This window comes from Pteropus medius, unplaced genomic scaffold (assembly GCF_902729225.1).
Source record: "Pteropus medius unplaced genomic scaffold, Ma_sr-lr_union100, whole genome shotgun sequence".
Classification (NCBI taxonomy): Eukaryota; Metazoa; Chordata; class Mammalia; order Chiroptera; family Pteropodidae; genus Pteropus; species Pteropus medius.
Window position 1 is genome coordinate 2,692,029 of NW_024354875.1, and position 16,694 is coordinate 2,708,722.

General features: G+C 45.7%; 1 protein-coding gene across 2 annotated transcripts in view; it reads left to right on the plus strand.

Moving 5' to 3' along the window:
* DNER (delta/notch like EGF repeat containing) overlaps nucleotides 1-16,694 on the plus strand; it is a 259,893-nt gene that overhangs the window by 124,022 nt on the left and 119,177 nt on the right. For both annotated transcript variants that reach the window (XM_039855323.1, XM_039855324.1), the window contains exon 5: nucleotides 12,370-12,515. In XM_039855323.1, coding sequence (XP_039711257.1) covers nucleotides 12,370-12,515 — 146 coding nt within the window. The remainder of the gene's footprint in view (nucleotides 1-12,369; nucleotides 12,516-16,694) is intronic.

Here is a 16,694-nt window from a genome sequence, read left to right on the forward strand (position 1 = left end):
ATAGATTCAATAAATATTGAATTATTGGTAAGTAATCAGAGGGAATTGTTTTGTAAGTGTAGAAACCCAACTCGAACTTGCTTCTGCAAAACAACAACAAAATCAAGCGTGAGATTCTCACATGACTGAAAGTCCAGGATGGTTCTGGTTTCCGTAAATGCCACAGAGAACTTAATCGGACACAGACACAAGACAATCACAGCCCCTGAAACATTCGGTTTGGCTTGTTTTGCTTCTTTTAGATTTTGTAATGTGATCCTATCGTATAGAATACCTTGTCGAAATACATAGATGCACGTGCCTACATCCATCCATCACACACAGATCTGCACATACATATACATATGTACCTACGTGCACATCCACACGCAGATTCGCACGCACAGAGGTGCACAGACACGTCTGCACAAATGTATGGTTTAAAGGATTTGATAGGCAGATAACCATAAAGGGTAGCCCTGATGGGAGCGGGCATGTAAGGATGCGTAAGACTGGGCAATTAGTTTGGAAAAACAGAGTTTTTAGAATTGGAAATAATGCTAGTACTTATGAGGAGGGTATAATATACATAGCTAACATTCATGAATAAAAACCAATCAGTGAATTCCTGAATTAATTTGCTATTATGTGGTAGTTGTATTTTAAGAAGCATTTCCTTTAAAATATCAAAGTGTGATTGGCTCCTACAAACGAGCCTGATTCCAAAGCTCGTATATCCCACTGAGGAGCCAGGTCCCCCACTGCGGTGGGCAGTCAGCCCTTTTCACCAACGTGGACCTGCAATGAGCACTGGAAACAGAAGCTAGAAAGATTGAGAGCCACTCAAAGTGTTTGATCATTTTTTCTTTGTTTTGGATGCGAACGACAGTTCATTTTGCTTTGTTTTATTTTTGGACCCCTGCCTTAGACACTGTGATTCTTCTTGGTTTTTCCAGCAGTGAAAGCAGTCTGTTCAAACACTGTCAGATTGGGATTTTGGACTGGAAAGGTCGTAAGAGAGACAGATAGAATTTTTAATTTGCTAAGTTACAGAAAGAATTGACTATCATATCGATAGTGGTCCCAGGACTTTCGTGAAGACCAAAGCGTAAATAAAATCTGGTCTGGACAGATAAAGGAAATGCTTTTTAGTTTACTGAGCTGACAGTGTCCCTGAATTAAAGAATTTAATTTCGGGAGAGAGCTGATTGGGAGCAGGGACAATCTGTAATTCACGTTCTCGATAAGCCCCCGGAGCAGGATTGGGGGTGGTATTTGTGGTCTGGAGTGGGGCATGCCTTATAACGAGGCTTGCCATCTCAATTGGTTTGGGGGTCTCTGTGTGCAGAGTTGCTCCTGGCTGAGGTTGGGACCCCTTTGCGCTCAGAACTGTTTTGATTACTGCATCCACCGAGGCCATTGGCTAGAGCAGGAGGTCAGGGAAGTGTGTTCTCGTTACCACCAGCTTTCTTTTCTGGGCTCCTTGTTGCTCTTTGCTGCTTGATTCCTCTCATATCCCCATATTTGCTGGCACCACACTTGGGTCACTCGTCCTCCCCCCCAGAAGTATTTGTCGAGCACCTGCTGTGAGCTAGATACTTGCTTGATGCTGGCGCTTGAGCAGTGAACAAAAACAAAACAAAACTCTTTGCCCTTGTGACTCTTATGTTTCAGTGGGGTGACAGGTAATAAAGAAACAATTCTGCAAGTGAATAGAAAATTACAACTGTGATAGGCACACTGTGCTGTGATGTGGTTGGTGATAAAAATCTGCCGTAACCTTGGGGCGGTGGAGGTCACTGCCTTGAAGAAAGATGATTAGGTTGCGGTATTAACTAGGCGGAGGGCTGGGACTGTATGTGCAAAGGTCCTGTGGCTGGATGGAGGACACAGCCCCATAATGTTGGCTGAACTGCTGCAAGGCCACGAGGCTGGAGCTTAGAAAGCAAGGGACAGAGACAGGGCTGTGGAGGCCACCGTTAAGATCCTAGTGGCAGCGGGAGCTGTCAGCGGAAGCGGCTGGTAAACACCTTCCTCCTGTGTGAGGTCCCTACTGAAACGGATGCATTTGAACTTAGCAGAAAGGAAGTCCTCCTTACAGCAGCCTCTCTGCCTGGCCATCGACACCCGGGGGAGTTGGCGAGGCCACCGGTGTCTTGGGCATGCAGATTCACTGGGTCCCGGTAGAGCTTACATAACAGTTTATGAAATAAACTCTGTAGGTAATTTTGACTCACCGCAGATCCTAGGCGTTTGCGAGCCACATAGGAGAGGGGCTGAGTGCTAGAGACTTTTCTGAGGCTCCAGGAAGTGGATCGGAGAGGTCAGCCGGCCTCTGAGCATCTTGAGAACGGAGGCCGAGGGTTTGACTGACTGTTCTCGGGATGAAAATGCTAATATGAGCTAGAAATAGACCAGGCAAACAGGCTGAATCTTAGTCAACTTCCCATACCTCTCAGTTTTTCTTTCTCAAATCGCAGAGTACCACTGGGGCTTCATCGCAATACATTAGCTAGTTCTATTTTTAGTGCAGTAAATACCTGTACTGAAAGATAAAGGTGTTATGCATAATTCAAGAAGCAAATGCATCTCAAATTAGAAATCTCACCAAACACTTGTAAGTTCAGGTAACTTCTTTCGTATGACCTTGAAGTTAACGGACGGTCTTGTCGGTGGCCACTTAAAGGTGAGATTTTGAATCAAAGCAGAGCAAAGAGATGTCAGAGAACAAAGGAAATCAAAAGATTGTGCTCACGGTGCTTGCAACAGCCGGGAAGGTAAACGTGTTAATCAACAGCTTTTCTCGTTAGTTCGTCTGAAGGCCCGGATCCCTGACTCCCTAGCGTTTATAGATATCCGCAGCCCAATTAGCTGTGCATTTTTAATCCCCAGTTACTCTCATATCAGTACAGAGAAGTGATGAATTATTTTGGCATTCACAGGAATGCCATTAATCAGGATGCATTCACTGGGTATTAATGACTGGACGAGGGGGCAAGTGTATATGAGTTCTACAGTCATTCAGCAATTGATTTACTGGTATTCGATGAGATGAAACTGGACTAATGGAAGATTAAGTGACACAATTTCAACTGATTATGAAAAGATGATCAAATGGACATTGAAAAAGAGATTAAATAAATGAAGAATTTCAATTGTATATTCTGTGTGAGCCAACAAAATTTCAAAGGAAATTGCAAATTAATTTTCGTGTTCTGCCAATGGGTATTCAGGAACTGGCATTAAAAAATGTGTCCAATTAGGATGTGGTTTTTATATGCGATGAGATTTTTTTTTTTTTCTAAATGGAGATTACTCAATGTCAAAAATAGGTACGTGGAGAGATTTGATAGCACTAGTTGTAAATTTTGCTTCAAAAAAAGATTTTATAATTTGAATATTTTATACCACTGTGTTCATTATATTGGTCATTGTCTCTTATATTAATTGCTGGTTCAACATTTAAAAAATATCTTTTAATTATATGAATCGTAGGCATTCCTTATTTATTCATATATATAATAACTTTAAAGCCTAAAGCTTAGCTTTGAAAAGTAGATCCTAGGCATAAATTATTCAAAATGGTCAATAACAAAAGTCACCTTATTATGAATGTGTGGTGTACTTGTATTTGGACATTATTTTTTAAATTCTAGCAATAATTTCAAAAAGTGGCAATAATTTAAAAAATTCCATTTCAAAAGTTTGACATGAGAGGGACTGAGTTAGGGGACTCTCTCTAAATGACCTCCTTGCTTGCGTCCCAGGATGCTGTTTTCAAGGGGACACACTTTCTCAGAGCCTTTTCCTCAGACCTGTGTGAGTGTGTCAGTTATGTCCCCTTTAAATAGATATGGGTTTCTGAGATTGCCATTGATGATAGTGACAATGATGGTGGTGGTGATGGTGGCGATGATGGTTGCTATGAGCTGAACATTTGTGTCCCCCCACAATTTATACGTTTAAACCATAATCCCCAACATAATGGTATTTGGAGGTGGGGCCTTTGAGAACCAATTAGGGTTTGATTAGATCATGAGGGTAAAACCTCCATTATGAGATTAATTCCCTTATAAGGAGATGAAAGGACCAGAGCTATGTCTCTGCTGGGTGAGGGTGCAGGAGGAAGGTCCTCGCCAAGAGCCTGACCGTGCTGGCACTGTGGTCTCGGGCAGCTTCCAGAACTGTAAGAGGTAAATATTTATCGTTTAAGCCACCCAGCCTGTGGTGCCCTATTATAACAATCTGAACTGAGTGAGGCAGTGGTGGTGATGATGATGGTGATGATGGTGATGGTGATGATGATGATGATGATGATGATGTTGATGACGATGATGATGATGATGACGATGACGGTGGTGATGATGGCGGGGATGATGATGATGATGGTGACGATGATGATTTCTAGAGTCCTTACTATATGCTTCACTGTACTAAAACCTTTGCCCGTATGAAGACTTTAATCATAACAACCACTGCGGGAAACAGGAATATTATTGTCTCTATTTCAGAGAGAAGGAATCCAAGGCATTAAGGGTGCAAATAACTCTCCCGAAGTTACTAGTGAGAACTCAGACATTCTGGTGGTGGAGCCTGGCATAATCTCTTGTTACCCCTTTGTCAGCACGTGGGCCTGATGACTCATTATAGTATTTACTGAAAAGCCACTAATCAGGAGACATTCATCTGGAATTAATAAATGGATATTGTGGACAATTACCCACTTTTGTAATTTGAAACACACACTATATACAGAATACATAAAAAGTTAAAATCAAGTTATAGAACACACCTACTGTCAATGTGTATACTTAGCGTATCCTTATATAAGAAGAGGAATGACATTAGATATTTTCCCTAAGCTGATTCTCAATTCCTTCCCTCTCCTTCACTGTCTGATATGAGGTGAGCCCCATTGATGGCCAATTCTGCTTTGTAAATAATGAGGAAGAGAAAGGAGAGCGGGGAGAGATGGAGTTAGTATTTCGTGAGTTCGTGACGCTAAGTAGTAGCTGAATGGTGATTCATTCCTTTGGAGCCAGTGGCAGAGGTGACAGGATGTGGCGCAGGAGAGAAGGAACTTCATGTGATTCCTCTGCAGGCTCGTGTTGGTTAGGGCACAGTCTAAGCTGTTGTCATGGAGAGACCGCAAATACAGTGCCATCACGTCACAGTCTGCAGGTGGCTGGCCCGGGACTAGCAGGCAGCTCTGTACCCCCACACACAGATTCCATCTCTGGATGCAAGATGGCTGCCCCAGTTGTCACCATCACTTTGGCACATGAGCCGGTGGGAAGGAGGAAGAGGCAAAGAGTGTACACGCTCTGTCTTCTTAAATGTACAACACAGAGTGCCATGCGTCCTGTCGCCGGGTCCCTGAGAAAAGGGGTGCTCTTTAGCTGGTGATCCCGTTTCCAGCGAAAACTCCAAATTCTATTAAAGGACTGTGGGAGAATTGATGCCAGCGGGCCACTAACAGTTACTCGCATGGCTCAGGCACTCAAGTTTAACTCAGGACAAATAATTTAGTCTCACGTTCATGGAGAAAGGAGTGTGGTAGGGTGAACATCTTCTTGAAAAGAAAATTAAAGAAAAATATCGCTCCAAGACCCCCTACAGATACCCAAACCCATGGATGCTCAAGTCCCTTATACAAAATGCTGTAGGACATGCAGTTGGCCCCCCAAATCCACAAATTCCTAACCGTGGATACGCAACCCAGCAATGTAGAGGGCCGACTGTGTATTTATTGGAAAAAATCCTGTGTAAGTGGATCCATGCAGTTTCGACCACGTTGTACAAGGGTCAACTATACTTAGCATCTGCTTTTCATGGCTGTTTGGCTAGGTACAACCTACCTGATAATTTAGACGAGTGACAACGGAAAAAGTATCTGAACAGTTCTGCGATGTGCCATCGTGTCTCCTCATTCACAAAGAAATTTTGGCCGCACCTGACTGTGGGACCCCCAGGAAATAAGCTATTCTGTATGGGTAACATTTCCAAACCAGCCGTTTACTACTTTAAGCATCAAAACCTAAAAGCAACAATAAAACCGAGCCTTTATGTGGGAATCTAAAGAAAAGCTTGTTTAGAAAAGGTAACAAGACCTCGAATGAGGTCCTGGCGTGGCCGGTCGGCCAGGCAGGTTCTGCAGTGAACGAGGCGGCATTGGGTGAGGACATGGGTGCAGTGACAGCTTTTCTCAGTGCTCATTCAGTTTCCCCCCTTAACTCCTGGGCGGCTGGCCTTCTGCACAGGTGCCACAGAACAGAACGCTCTTTACGAAGCGGAGGCGCGTCAGTCAGTCTTGTTTTAGTTATGGTCACGCTGCCCCAGACTTGGTCTCGAGTCAGCTCTGCTCCCTGCATCAAGCTCTCTCTCTCTCTTTTTTTATTTTTTACCTCTGGCCCGACGTTGTCAAAAGTCGATTTATTTCTTAGGGTTTGCTTTCAAAACCACAAGTGTAGAGTCCCAAATTTACAGAGATCCGACCGGCTTATTAAGCTTCGTACTAACCTCCATCCTACCTTCTAAAGAGTCAGCCCAGATGCGCTGTCTCAGCCCTGCTTCTGTGGGATGAGATGCGGGCGTGGGGGGCGTTTGCCTTCCCAATGCCCACATTAATGCAAAATCCCTGTGTCTCCAGCTGGAAGTGGAATCTGTGATACTTCAAACCTTTCATGCTTATGTGGTGCCAGCCACGGGACTTCCTGGACTGCGAACAGTTTTTATAGATTATGGGGTTTGTGCCATATAACACACCAGTCTTAATAAGCGAACTTGGCAGTATGTTCCCAGCACCTACTGCTCAAGTACTTACCGTCAGAATTTTCATTTTGCACGTATGCTTTCCCTTTAATGGGAAAGAAAATGGTCTTTAGCCAAACCACTGGAGTGAGAAATGCAAATCTCATTTGTTATTAATCCCAACGAGGTATTAACTGCAAAGTCCATTTAAGACTCTAGAGCATTAACATGAGAGAAGACACACGGTCCAATAGACAGGTCAGGTCCCCGAGCCAGCCACGTCCCTGATGCTTGACCACTGCTGTTCCAGAGACAGCGACTGGACCCCTCTCAGTTGCTCTCAACGTCGCCTTGGCCCCGACGGAGGCAAGTTTGGCAGTCATTGTTTTCAAAGGACCTGTAAGGATGGCCGCAGGCTTTGTTACTGTGCCAGTGAGCACAGTGTGGGGTTGCGGAGTCGTGGGCCTGGCAGAGCCATTTGCTGTGTTTGTGTGGAGTTGGGAGAGGGGAAGTAGGGAAGGAGGAATGAGGGGAGGAGGAAGGAGAAGGAAACGCAACTTTCATGAGTCATTGTAACTTGTTACTTGTGGGAGTTAAGAGATCCCTGGATAAACTTTGGAGAAAGTTTTCCTTCATTATGGTTTTAAAACTCATTAGGAAAATCGCCCAGTTGTGTTGCAGGCAGAAGGGGCACCTTCCCCTCCCTCCCTCCTCCCTCCCCTCCCTCCCTCCTCCTTCCCTCCTTCCTCTGGCTTCTCTGCCTTTCTTTTCCAGATCTCGAGTTGAATTGCACAGAGTCCTCAGAGGTTCTTGTCACGGACCCCAGAAATCTTATCTTTTCTTATCAATCCCTTGGTGGAAAAATCACATAGTTGTTTCTTTTTTGGTTATTTTTCCCTTTAGTTTTTCTTTATTGTGATGAACTACACATAACAAAATGCACGAAGTTGACCGTGGTTAAGTGTGCAGTTCAGTGGTATCGAGTTCATTCATAGTGCTGCTGGGCTACCACCACCACCATCCAGCCCCAGAATGCTCTGCGTCCTGCAGAACTGAAACTCTGCACCCAATGACTCCCCATTCCTCCCTTGCCCAGCCCCTGGCAACCACCACTCTACTTACTGTCTTTAATTTTTATTTTCTAGATGATTCCATTATGGTCTGATAACTATGCACAACTAAGTTTATAATGTGAATATTATCCTGTAAAGCTTGGTTCTGGGCCATGCTCTCTATGTCTTCTCTTCCTAGTTCACTTTTCCTGTCGCAATGACTTAATACTGTCCATTTTTAAACGAGGCCCAGATCTAAATCTTCAGCCTTGACATTTATCACTACCCGTGACCTGTGTCTGGCCACCAGCTTGACCGTTCCTTTTGAATGTCTCATCGGTGTCTCAAATTTCATATGTTCACAGTGAAAATCTTGATTCACTGGCCTACCACCATCACCACAGAGTTGCTTACACCAGTGGTCCCCAAATTTTTGGCACCAGGGACCGGTGCTCCTATGAGAACCTAACGCCTGAGGATCTGAGGCGGAGCTGAGGCGGTGATGCTAGCGCTGGGGAGCGGCGGCAAATCCAGACGAAGCTTCGCTCACTGGCTTGCCGCTCATCTCCTGCTGTGCGGCCCAGTTCCTAACAGGCCACGGACCAGTCCCTGGCTGGGGGGGCTGGGGATCCCTGGCTTACACAACCTGTGAATGATTTCTTCCTTTCTCATATCCTACATCCAATCTGTATGAAAGTTGTTTTGGTTCATCCACCGAAATGTGATCCTTGAAGAAGCATAAGCCATGCGTTATTCTCCTGCATGGAGCATTTCAGGGGGTTACCGTCACACTTGGCAGGGAATCTACGTCTTTACCCAGGTTTCACGAGACCCCGGTGATCGGGCCCCTCCTGCCTCTCTGTCTTCGTCAAAGTGCGGGCCACTGACACGCTGACCTCCCCACCCAGCTGACACGCTGACTGCCCCACCCAGCTGACACGCTGACCTCCGCACCCAGCTGACACGCTGACCTCCCCACCCAGCTGACACGCTGACCTCCTCTCAGCCTGGCTCGTTCTCAGCCTTCAGAGCTCAACCTAGATGCTGCCTCCTGCTTGGAGCTCAAAAAACACCTGCCGAACGTTGACTGAATGAGCTCGACTTTCCCTCCACCCTGGACTGCTCCCCGGCCCAGCCCGCAGCACCAGTTTACTCACCTGGAATTGCGTGATCTGTCCATGTAGGGCGACTCAGGATTTCAGCCTCCTGGACAGAATCGCCGGTGTGGACTGCCCACCGTTATGATTGAAACAAATGTGTTTCTTCGTGCAAAATTTCACAGAACTCTAATTTTACATTTGTTGTGCTTGGAACGGGAGTATAGGGCCCTGAAAATGAGAAGATGATAACGTGTTGTAGCAGAGGGTATGAGAACCCCTGGAGCTTCGGACGGACCTTCATTTTCTTGCCCCCATTTCCGCTTTGCCGGGTGTTCTGTATGAACGTTTCCGTTTTCCTGTGTCTCCTGCAGTTTCTATCCCTCGATGTGGTTTTCCTTTTCCCCTGCAGAGTCTTCTTTCTTCTCTTCCTCCTTCCCTTTTTTTTTCCTCTCCTTGCTTTTATAAACCTCCTCTTTTCTTTTTATCCATTTCCAGCTGTGATTTTCAATCAGCTCGTAGTCGGAGCAACTTCATAGGCTCCAGTGTGGCAGCCGTTCTTTGGTTTTTGAAAAGACCACAGAAAATGCAGGTGTTGACGGTCTGAAGGTTCGACCAAACAATCTAAAACACCCCCGTAAACAGTAATCCTTACTCCTTCTTGATTAGCTTTCGTCTCCAGTTGATCAGTTGGCCTGGGCATCTTAGCGTTCTAAATACAAGGGCAAACTTTTCTGCCCCAGTTGGTATCAGGAATTACGTTGTACAGATTGATTTCATGCCATTAGGGGAGAGAACAGTAGGGACTATTTGCTCTGTATTTCTTATAAGGGTGTTAGAAATGTCCGTCTCTTTGAGTACCGAGTCAAAGGAATCACACTGGCTTTTCCACAGCTCTCAGAGGACCACTTAGAAAGCCCCAAAGGACTTCTTTTGTAAAAGATGAATTCTGTTTCATTTCCAATTCTTCCTGCTGCCCCCTCGTCAACGGCACAGTTCCTACTCTGGGCGGGTGGGGTTTCCCAAGGATGACCTGGCTCTAACCCAGCCGCAGACTGATGAAAGGTAGGACAGCATCATGGTTCAGTGCCGAACCTTCTCCCTCAGACGTGATCAGAGGGAGGCGCAAACAACTTACTGAAATTACACTCTGAGTGGACGGAGCCGCCAGGCTCTGTCCCCATTGTGTGAATGGTATATTGCTGAAAATAACATGCTAATCCCGTTGTCTCTCTTTGGGGTGGGGGGAGGTTAGGTGGCATAATTAGGAATTGTGGAGTAATGTGTGACACACCGTTGCAAAGTTTGATTTCTTTAATAGTTTACTAAAGGATTTTAGGGTCGAAACCCTCAGTCCTATTATGCAAATAAGGCTATAATTTAATGCAAAAGTAGAGAACAAAGCGAGGGTATGAAAAACACCTTTATAATTACTGATATCTGATTTACCTCTATTATTTTATGTGTGAAGATGTCTTTCAGAATAAGAACTCAGGTAACATCCCAATAATGTACCAGGCTCGATTTCTCCATTATCAAGGCTAATCATGCATCAGTAAGCCATTATTTCTTTAGTAGGCTGGAATTTATGCATCCAAGTAATTGCCACTCTTCAAAGTTGACATGCTGGATGACAAGACGTTCTGCAAACTCCTCTTTGGGAATTGGCTTTGCTGCTCTGGTCACAAATGTACCTGTCTCTCTATTTGCCACTTCTCTAAGAGGTATCCTTCCCATCACGGAAGCTTCAGTAGAGGTGGGATGACAAGAAGCCATCTGAGACATAAACTAATCGGGGACCTGTACAGGACAGCATAACCGGAGCATAGATGGACATGCTAGAGCTCAGAGGGGGCTGGGACTCATGAATAAGGTGAGAGTTGAGCCGTGAGGTGGGAGAAAGGGGTCTTCCAGGCGACGGGGGCGTCATGGGAACGTGACGGAGCTGGAGTGAGAAGGTGTGTGAAGGCGGCTGGGGGGAAGTGTGAGGTGTCTACGTCATGGGGGTGGGGCACGAGGGAGCTCTACAGAGGGGGCGTTTCTGCTTAAACTGTGCTTCTGTCCCAAAGCCAATTTACCTTAAAGATTTCAATAGGAAATCCTAGGAAGAGAGCAACTAGTGTCTGTGGCTGTAAAATGCCCCTCCGTGCCAGACGGGCAACTCCTGTCTTCGCCCAGACACCAAGGGACACCGGTGTCCTCCCTCCCAGCTGGAAGTCGAGGCATGTCTCCGCTCCACTCTGACTCGCATCAAAGTCCTGTCGTCACCTTGATGCTTGTGCATTGAATGAAAGATTTTGCTGCTGTGTTGAAGCCGTCTTCTGCCTATTAAAATGGTCTTGCGCTGATGTGGGACTTCGCAGATGACTGGTCTCTGGATGTTTCTCAGAAGGGTGACCACGCTGTCCCACTGCCCGAGACAGTCTCACTTCGTGCCTGTGTTCAGTTGTACTCACAAAAAGCACCCTGTTTTGATCTGAGAAGAGTCCCAGTATTGGTGATGCATTCTATGGTCACCCTGTTTTGGGGTTATTATCTTTACTTAATGCATGAGAAAACAGGGGTTCAGGGAGGTGTGCTTGCCTGGGATCATTTCGCCACCTTGTCTTGAGTGCCGTTTATGGGTGATAAAGGGGCCGTTTTCCTGGATGATGGGGTGTTAGTTATAAGTTGTTAATTTTGAAATGAAAAAAAATTACACATAAATAAATGAATTTTCTTATTAGAAAGAGACACTTTCTTAGTGAAATAATTGTATCACTGATGTGAAACACAGTTTTTATTTCTTCATTCCAGTTGGCAGCTATAGTTATTCTATATTTATTGCTATCTACCGTGTACAAATGGCTGCACTAGACATCAAGATCATTCGGTGATAAGCGTGACACATCATGTTGCAAGCAATATTCAACTACGACTGGTTGTTTTATTAGATGGTTAGAACCACGTAACTTCAGTTGGTGCCGTTCAGTCAGATTGGTGATAATCGCTGATAAACCCAACACACAGTGTGGCCCCATCCTGCATGCCCGCCTGCGAAGGCACGGAGAGCTGCTCGGGCAGGCAGGTAGCCGGGGCTGGCCTTGGGGGATGTTTAGTGCTTGTGACCACTCCAAGTAGCCAAGAGGAAGAAGAATTGGAAGATGCAGGCAGGTGGCTCCCTGGGAGAAGATGGATTCAAATCAGAGACGTTGAATTCTGAGATGGTAGAGAAGGAATGGACTTGACAAAGGGCAAGGGCAGGAACGTAGGGTCGGAGGTGATGACCGAGGTGCCCGGAGCTCCTTCTCCTCGGCCTCAGGCGGTTCTCGCGATGGCTCAGGGGCCTGACATCCAGATGCCTCTGCGTGCACTTTCTCCCTTTGCTTAATCTCCTGTTTGTGTTTCGTTTGCCAGACTTCAGCGCCATGTCCACTAAATTCGTCGCCTTGTGAAAAGAGTGTTGGTAAAAAACCTGACTTTACATTTCCTACTGTCCCATTTTCTTTTAGGTTTTGTGAATGATTCTGTCACTAAATCGATCGTGGCTTTGCGCTTGACCGTGGTGGTGAAGGCCAGCACCTGCGTGCCGGGAGCGAGCCATGCCAGTGACGTGGAGTGTTCAGGAAGAGGAAGGTGCACCACGAAGCCATCAGAGGTAAGGGAACGGCAGGACGCTTTAACAAATGTATGTTCATATAAATGTACTGTAAAAAGTCCTCCACATTTCTGGTTCCGATTATATGTTAGTATGCAACAATAAGTCTCCATACAATTTTTAAAGTAATGATGATAAATCTGTGCAGTGTTAGACCTTCTTGCTTTGGTATGAAGTAAAGATTTGGGGAGAAGCAGTCATCCTGGCTGGTAGCAGAATCAAGAGCAATGGAAGAAAGAAAAGGTAAGCACAGAGTCATTCGCTTCCTAGTTACCACATAATTTCCTCCTTGGACTCTGCATTTCCCTAGCGCTGATAATAGCTCCAGAGAAGGAGCGGGGAAGAGGCGGGGACGAGAGGCTGCTACTATTTTTTGACCTTTGTGGACCGGCGTCATCAACGCTATGGAAGACCCAAGCCTGTAGCTCAGGTCACAGGGTTTGGGGCGTGGAGCCCCAAGGGCCTGAGTGGAGGTTTTTGGTTAGTGATGGGGTCTAGGAGTCAGACCAGCCAGGGACTGTAGCAGCCACTGAGGCCCATCGCCGTCAGCATAGGGCTCCCTTAAAGCATTGGCAGATGGACTCCAGGCCCCACCCAAGCATGCTGAGAGCGTGGCACCGGGCACCTGTTCCCTTGAGGCACATCTGTTCCTCTTACCAGTTGTTACTTCCATCTCTGGTCTCCTTTCCTCTGTCTGCCTCTCTCCAGTTCTGCATACATTCCCACTGGAGTTCGTGTTAAGGGCAGGCGGGTCCCTCAATGGAAAAAGAACGTGGTCTGTGTCAGGCCGCCGTGAGGGTAGCGCCGCTAGGTTTTCTGTGGTAATGCCTCCTCACGGCCGCGTCAGCTCATTCAGGAACAGCGGTGTGCACTGGGACAAGTGGAAGGAATGGGGGTGACTGACAAAAGGGACGTCGGAAGACACTGCTCAAGCCATCTTGGAAAACCTGTGCTTTCGGTGTTTTAGGGGGAATATTGCGGTGGTGACATGTAGCACTTTCTGTAAGCGATCTTTTGTGGGGGACAGAATGTGGTCAGAACGTGAGAAAGCGGGAATAATGATCTCTGCTGAATCTTTGGAAAAGAACAAATACAACCGAAGCCAAAATGAAGTCCCCGAGGAACGGGAGAGTCTCTGATGCAAAGCCAGGAGGTGGCACGTGAGGTTTCTAGTACTGAGCCAAGCCTACCCCAGGGACCCCGATTCCCCTCCGTCTCGGCCAGCTTGAATCCATCTCTCCTCTTTCTTGAGGGGAAGGTTCATTTATCAACTTATTTTATGGAATAAAAAGAAGGATACTGAGTGTCTTCTGTGCCAGTCAAGACGGGGGTACAATAACTTGAGAAAAGACGAAGACCCAGCGGAAGGGCGTCAGACCTTCCCGGTGTTGCTGCAAAGTGGGGACACACCGGTCTTCCCCACAGTCACTCTGACTATTCCCAGCGAACAGTTCTGAGCCCTGATCAGCCCTCCAGAAGATCCCTTCGGTGAACGAGAAGTGTCATAAACAGGGAACAGAGGACTGTTCTCAGAATTTTGGTGGTTAAGATTCCTTTTGAGCTTCCTCTTATAATGTATGACCTTCCTGGGGAAATTTTTCATCCATACAGTGGTGACCGTATTATCTTAAAAAGTGCACGTTGCTGTCATGCAGCCCTCACGTGGGTCTCGTCAGCGTGAAAGCTCTAGCTAAAAGCTCTGCCTGCTGGTTTAGAATTGACTCATTGAAAAGGCTGCAGAAGTATTTAGCGCCTGGCAGGTAACCTGGCAAACCTTGCCAAAACGCTTTGTGACTCAGGAGCCTTAGTGAGGAATCCATGCTAATTTTAGCAGGTCATTGCAGAGGAAGCACATCTTCATTATGGGCGCCAGCTCCTTTAAAGAGATCTGAGTGTCCCTCCACAAGGGGACACCTCCTCCCTCTGCCGCCATGTCCCAGCTCCACGCGAGCTGCTTCTAGAGTATCGAGCTTCTGCTGTTGTTGATTCTGTAAAGCCCACATTCACCTTCAGTGAATTTAAGGCAATTGTGGCCGGTCATCTTATCTGAGCCATCGTAACTACCCCCGGTGACTCTAAGCGAATGATTAGGCTGACGTGCCATGTCCACTCATACACCCACCACACTGTTATCTTGGAGAGAAATGTCTGGAAGCCGACAGTCTTCCCGTTCACAGAAAGATGGCGGGAGTTGACCTACCCATAGCAGGAGTGAGAATGGAAAAGCAGATCATCTTTTTTTTGTGTGTCTACTTGGCTTTTTGTGACTGTTGTCATGATTTAGGAGTAGTTTGCCAAAATTAAAAGACTGTTATTGTCAAGTTTGTTTCTTTTTACTCTTTCCTAAAATTAGAAGTTATCTAGTCCAACCATCCACTCAGTTTGAAAATCTACCCCATAGTACAAAACAAAAAGATCTATATGTGGTAGTTTAATTTTATCGTTTCTAATCATTTTTATATCTTTTAATTAGATCGTCCATCAAAATAAAAGCAATTCTGTTATTTCCACACTACTCTCATTTGGTAATGGAACTCATTTCTTTTCCATCAGATGCACTTTGGCTAGAGGATATTTCACAGCTCCAAGCTGATGGGTGGTTCGCGATAAAGCTTAAGTTTGCCATTCTTAGATATGGCGCCACACTGGGAAGATCTTTTAAAGTGTTTATTATAGCATCGTAAGGAGCTCTCTCTTTTTGGAAACTGCGTTTGTTACAAGGGTTGATTCTGATCTTTTCCTTTCCTTATAACAAATTCGACCGTTGGCCACTACTTCTCTTTGAACTTTGTCACCAAGGTTGGTGACAAATGGGTCCTGTCCATTTGATGATTCCTTCATTAGATTAAAGATGAATGTCAGGGAGTGACACAAGGCTCTTTGCTGGTGTGGGCTTTCAGCCTTCTTTAGATCCAATTAGGTTTCAAGGACCCTGTCTCTTAAGAGCAAGAGATTAGTCAGGATTAGTCAGGATTCTTCAGAGAAACAAGACCAATAGGAGAGCTCTCTTTCTCTGTCTGTCTGTCTCTTTTTTCTCTCTCTCCCTCTCCGTCTGTCTGTCTGTCTGTCTGTCTGTCTATCTATCTATCTATCTATCTATCTATCTATCTATCTATCTATCTATTATCTATCTAGATTTATTTTAAGGAATTGGCTCATTGTGGATCCACTCATTGTGGAGTCTCAGTGAGTCCAGAATTTGATGGGGGAGAGGCTGGCAGGCTGACAACTCAGGAGAGTCGCAGTTTAAGTACAAAGGCTGTCTGCTGGGAGAATTCCCTCTTGTTTGAGGGAGGTCAGTCTTTTTTTCTATTCAGGCTTTCAATTGATTAGACGAGGCCCACCCTTATTATGGAGGGCAATCTGTTTTATTCAAAGTCCACGAATTTAAATGCAAATCTCATCCAAAAACATCCTCACGGAAACATCCAGAAAAATCTTTGACCAGCTATCTAGGCCCCATGGCCCAGCCAAACTGACATAGAAAATCAACCTTCACGAGATTGTCTCGATTTTCCCCTTCAATTCGTTGTTGCTTCCTTTCTCCCCTTGTCCACAAAATTAAAGGAGTAGTTTTAAAATTTAGTTTGCCGAAGATTTCCCTGAGGCCCTTGACAGAAAGTCTTATTCTAAACCCCTCACTCAGATTATGATGCCCTTTTGGGGCAGCCAGGTGATTCCGATGCAGAAGTAGATGGTGGACCACAGTTCTGGAAACAGAGGTCTCAGGCGCAGTGCCTATAATATCCCCATTCTTGCTGCTTCTTTAAAGCAAAAATGCAACATCTTTGTATTCAAGGATTTCGTTGTTAATAATTTCAAGGTCACATGGAATTACCGAAAAAAGATAAATGCTCTTAAGTGACATAGTGATTCAGTACATATCCCAAAACTTCCTTATTTGTTGGCCCTGGTCTGTACTGATAGGTAAATGAGGTCAGGCTTCCATTCTTAGAAGTTTCCTTAGAAATCTCTCTAGCTCTTGCTTTAGGAATTCGTCATCCTTAGGCCATTTGGACTGGGTACTAGAGCTGACTACTCAGACTTTGGTCTGAGAGAGAACTGAGCTGGCATCATGGCTGGGAGCCATTCTCAATCCCATCTGGAGCCCCTGTCTTAATTCTCTCTCCAGGTGTGGGCCCGTACCTGAGAAAGCACTAGCATGTTGGGCTCCTGAAG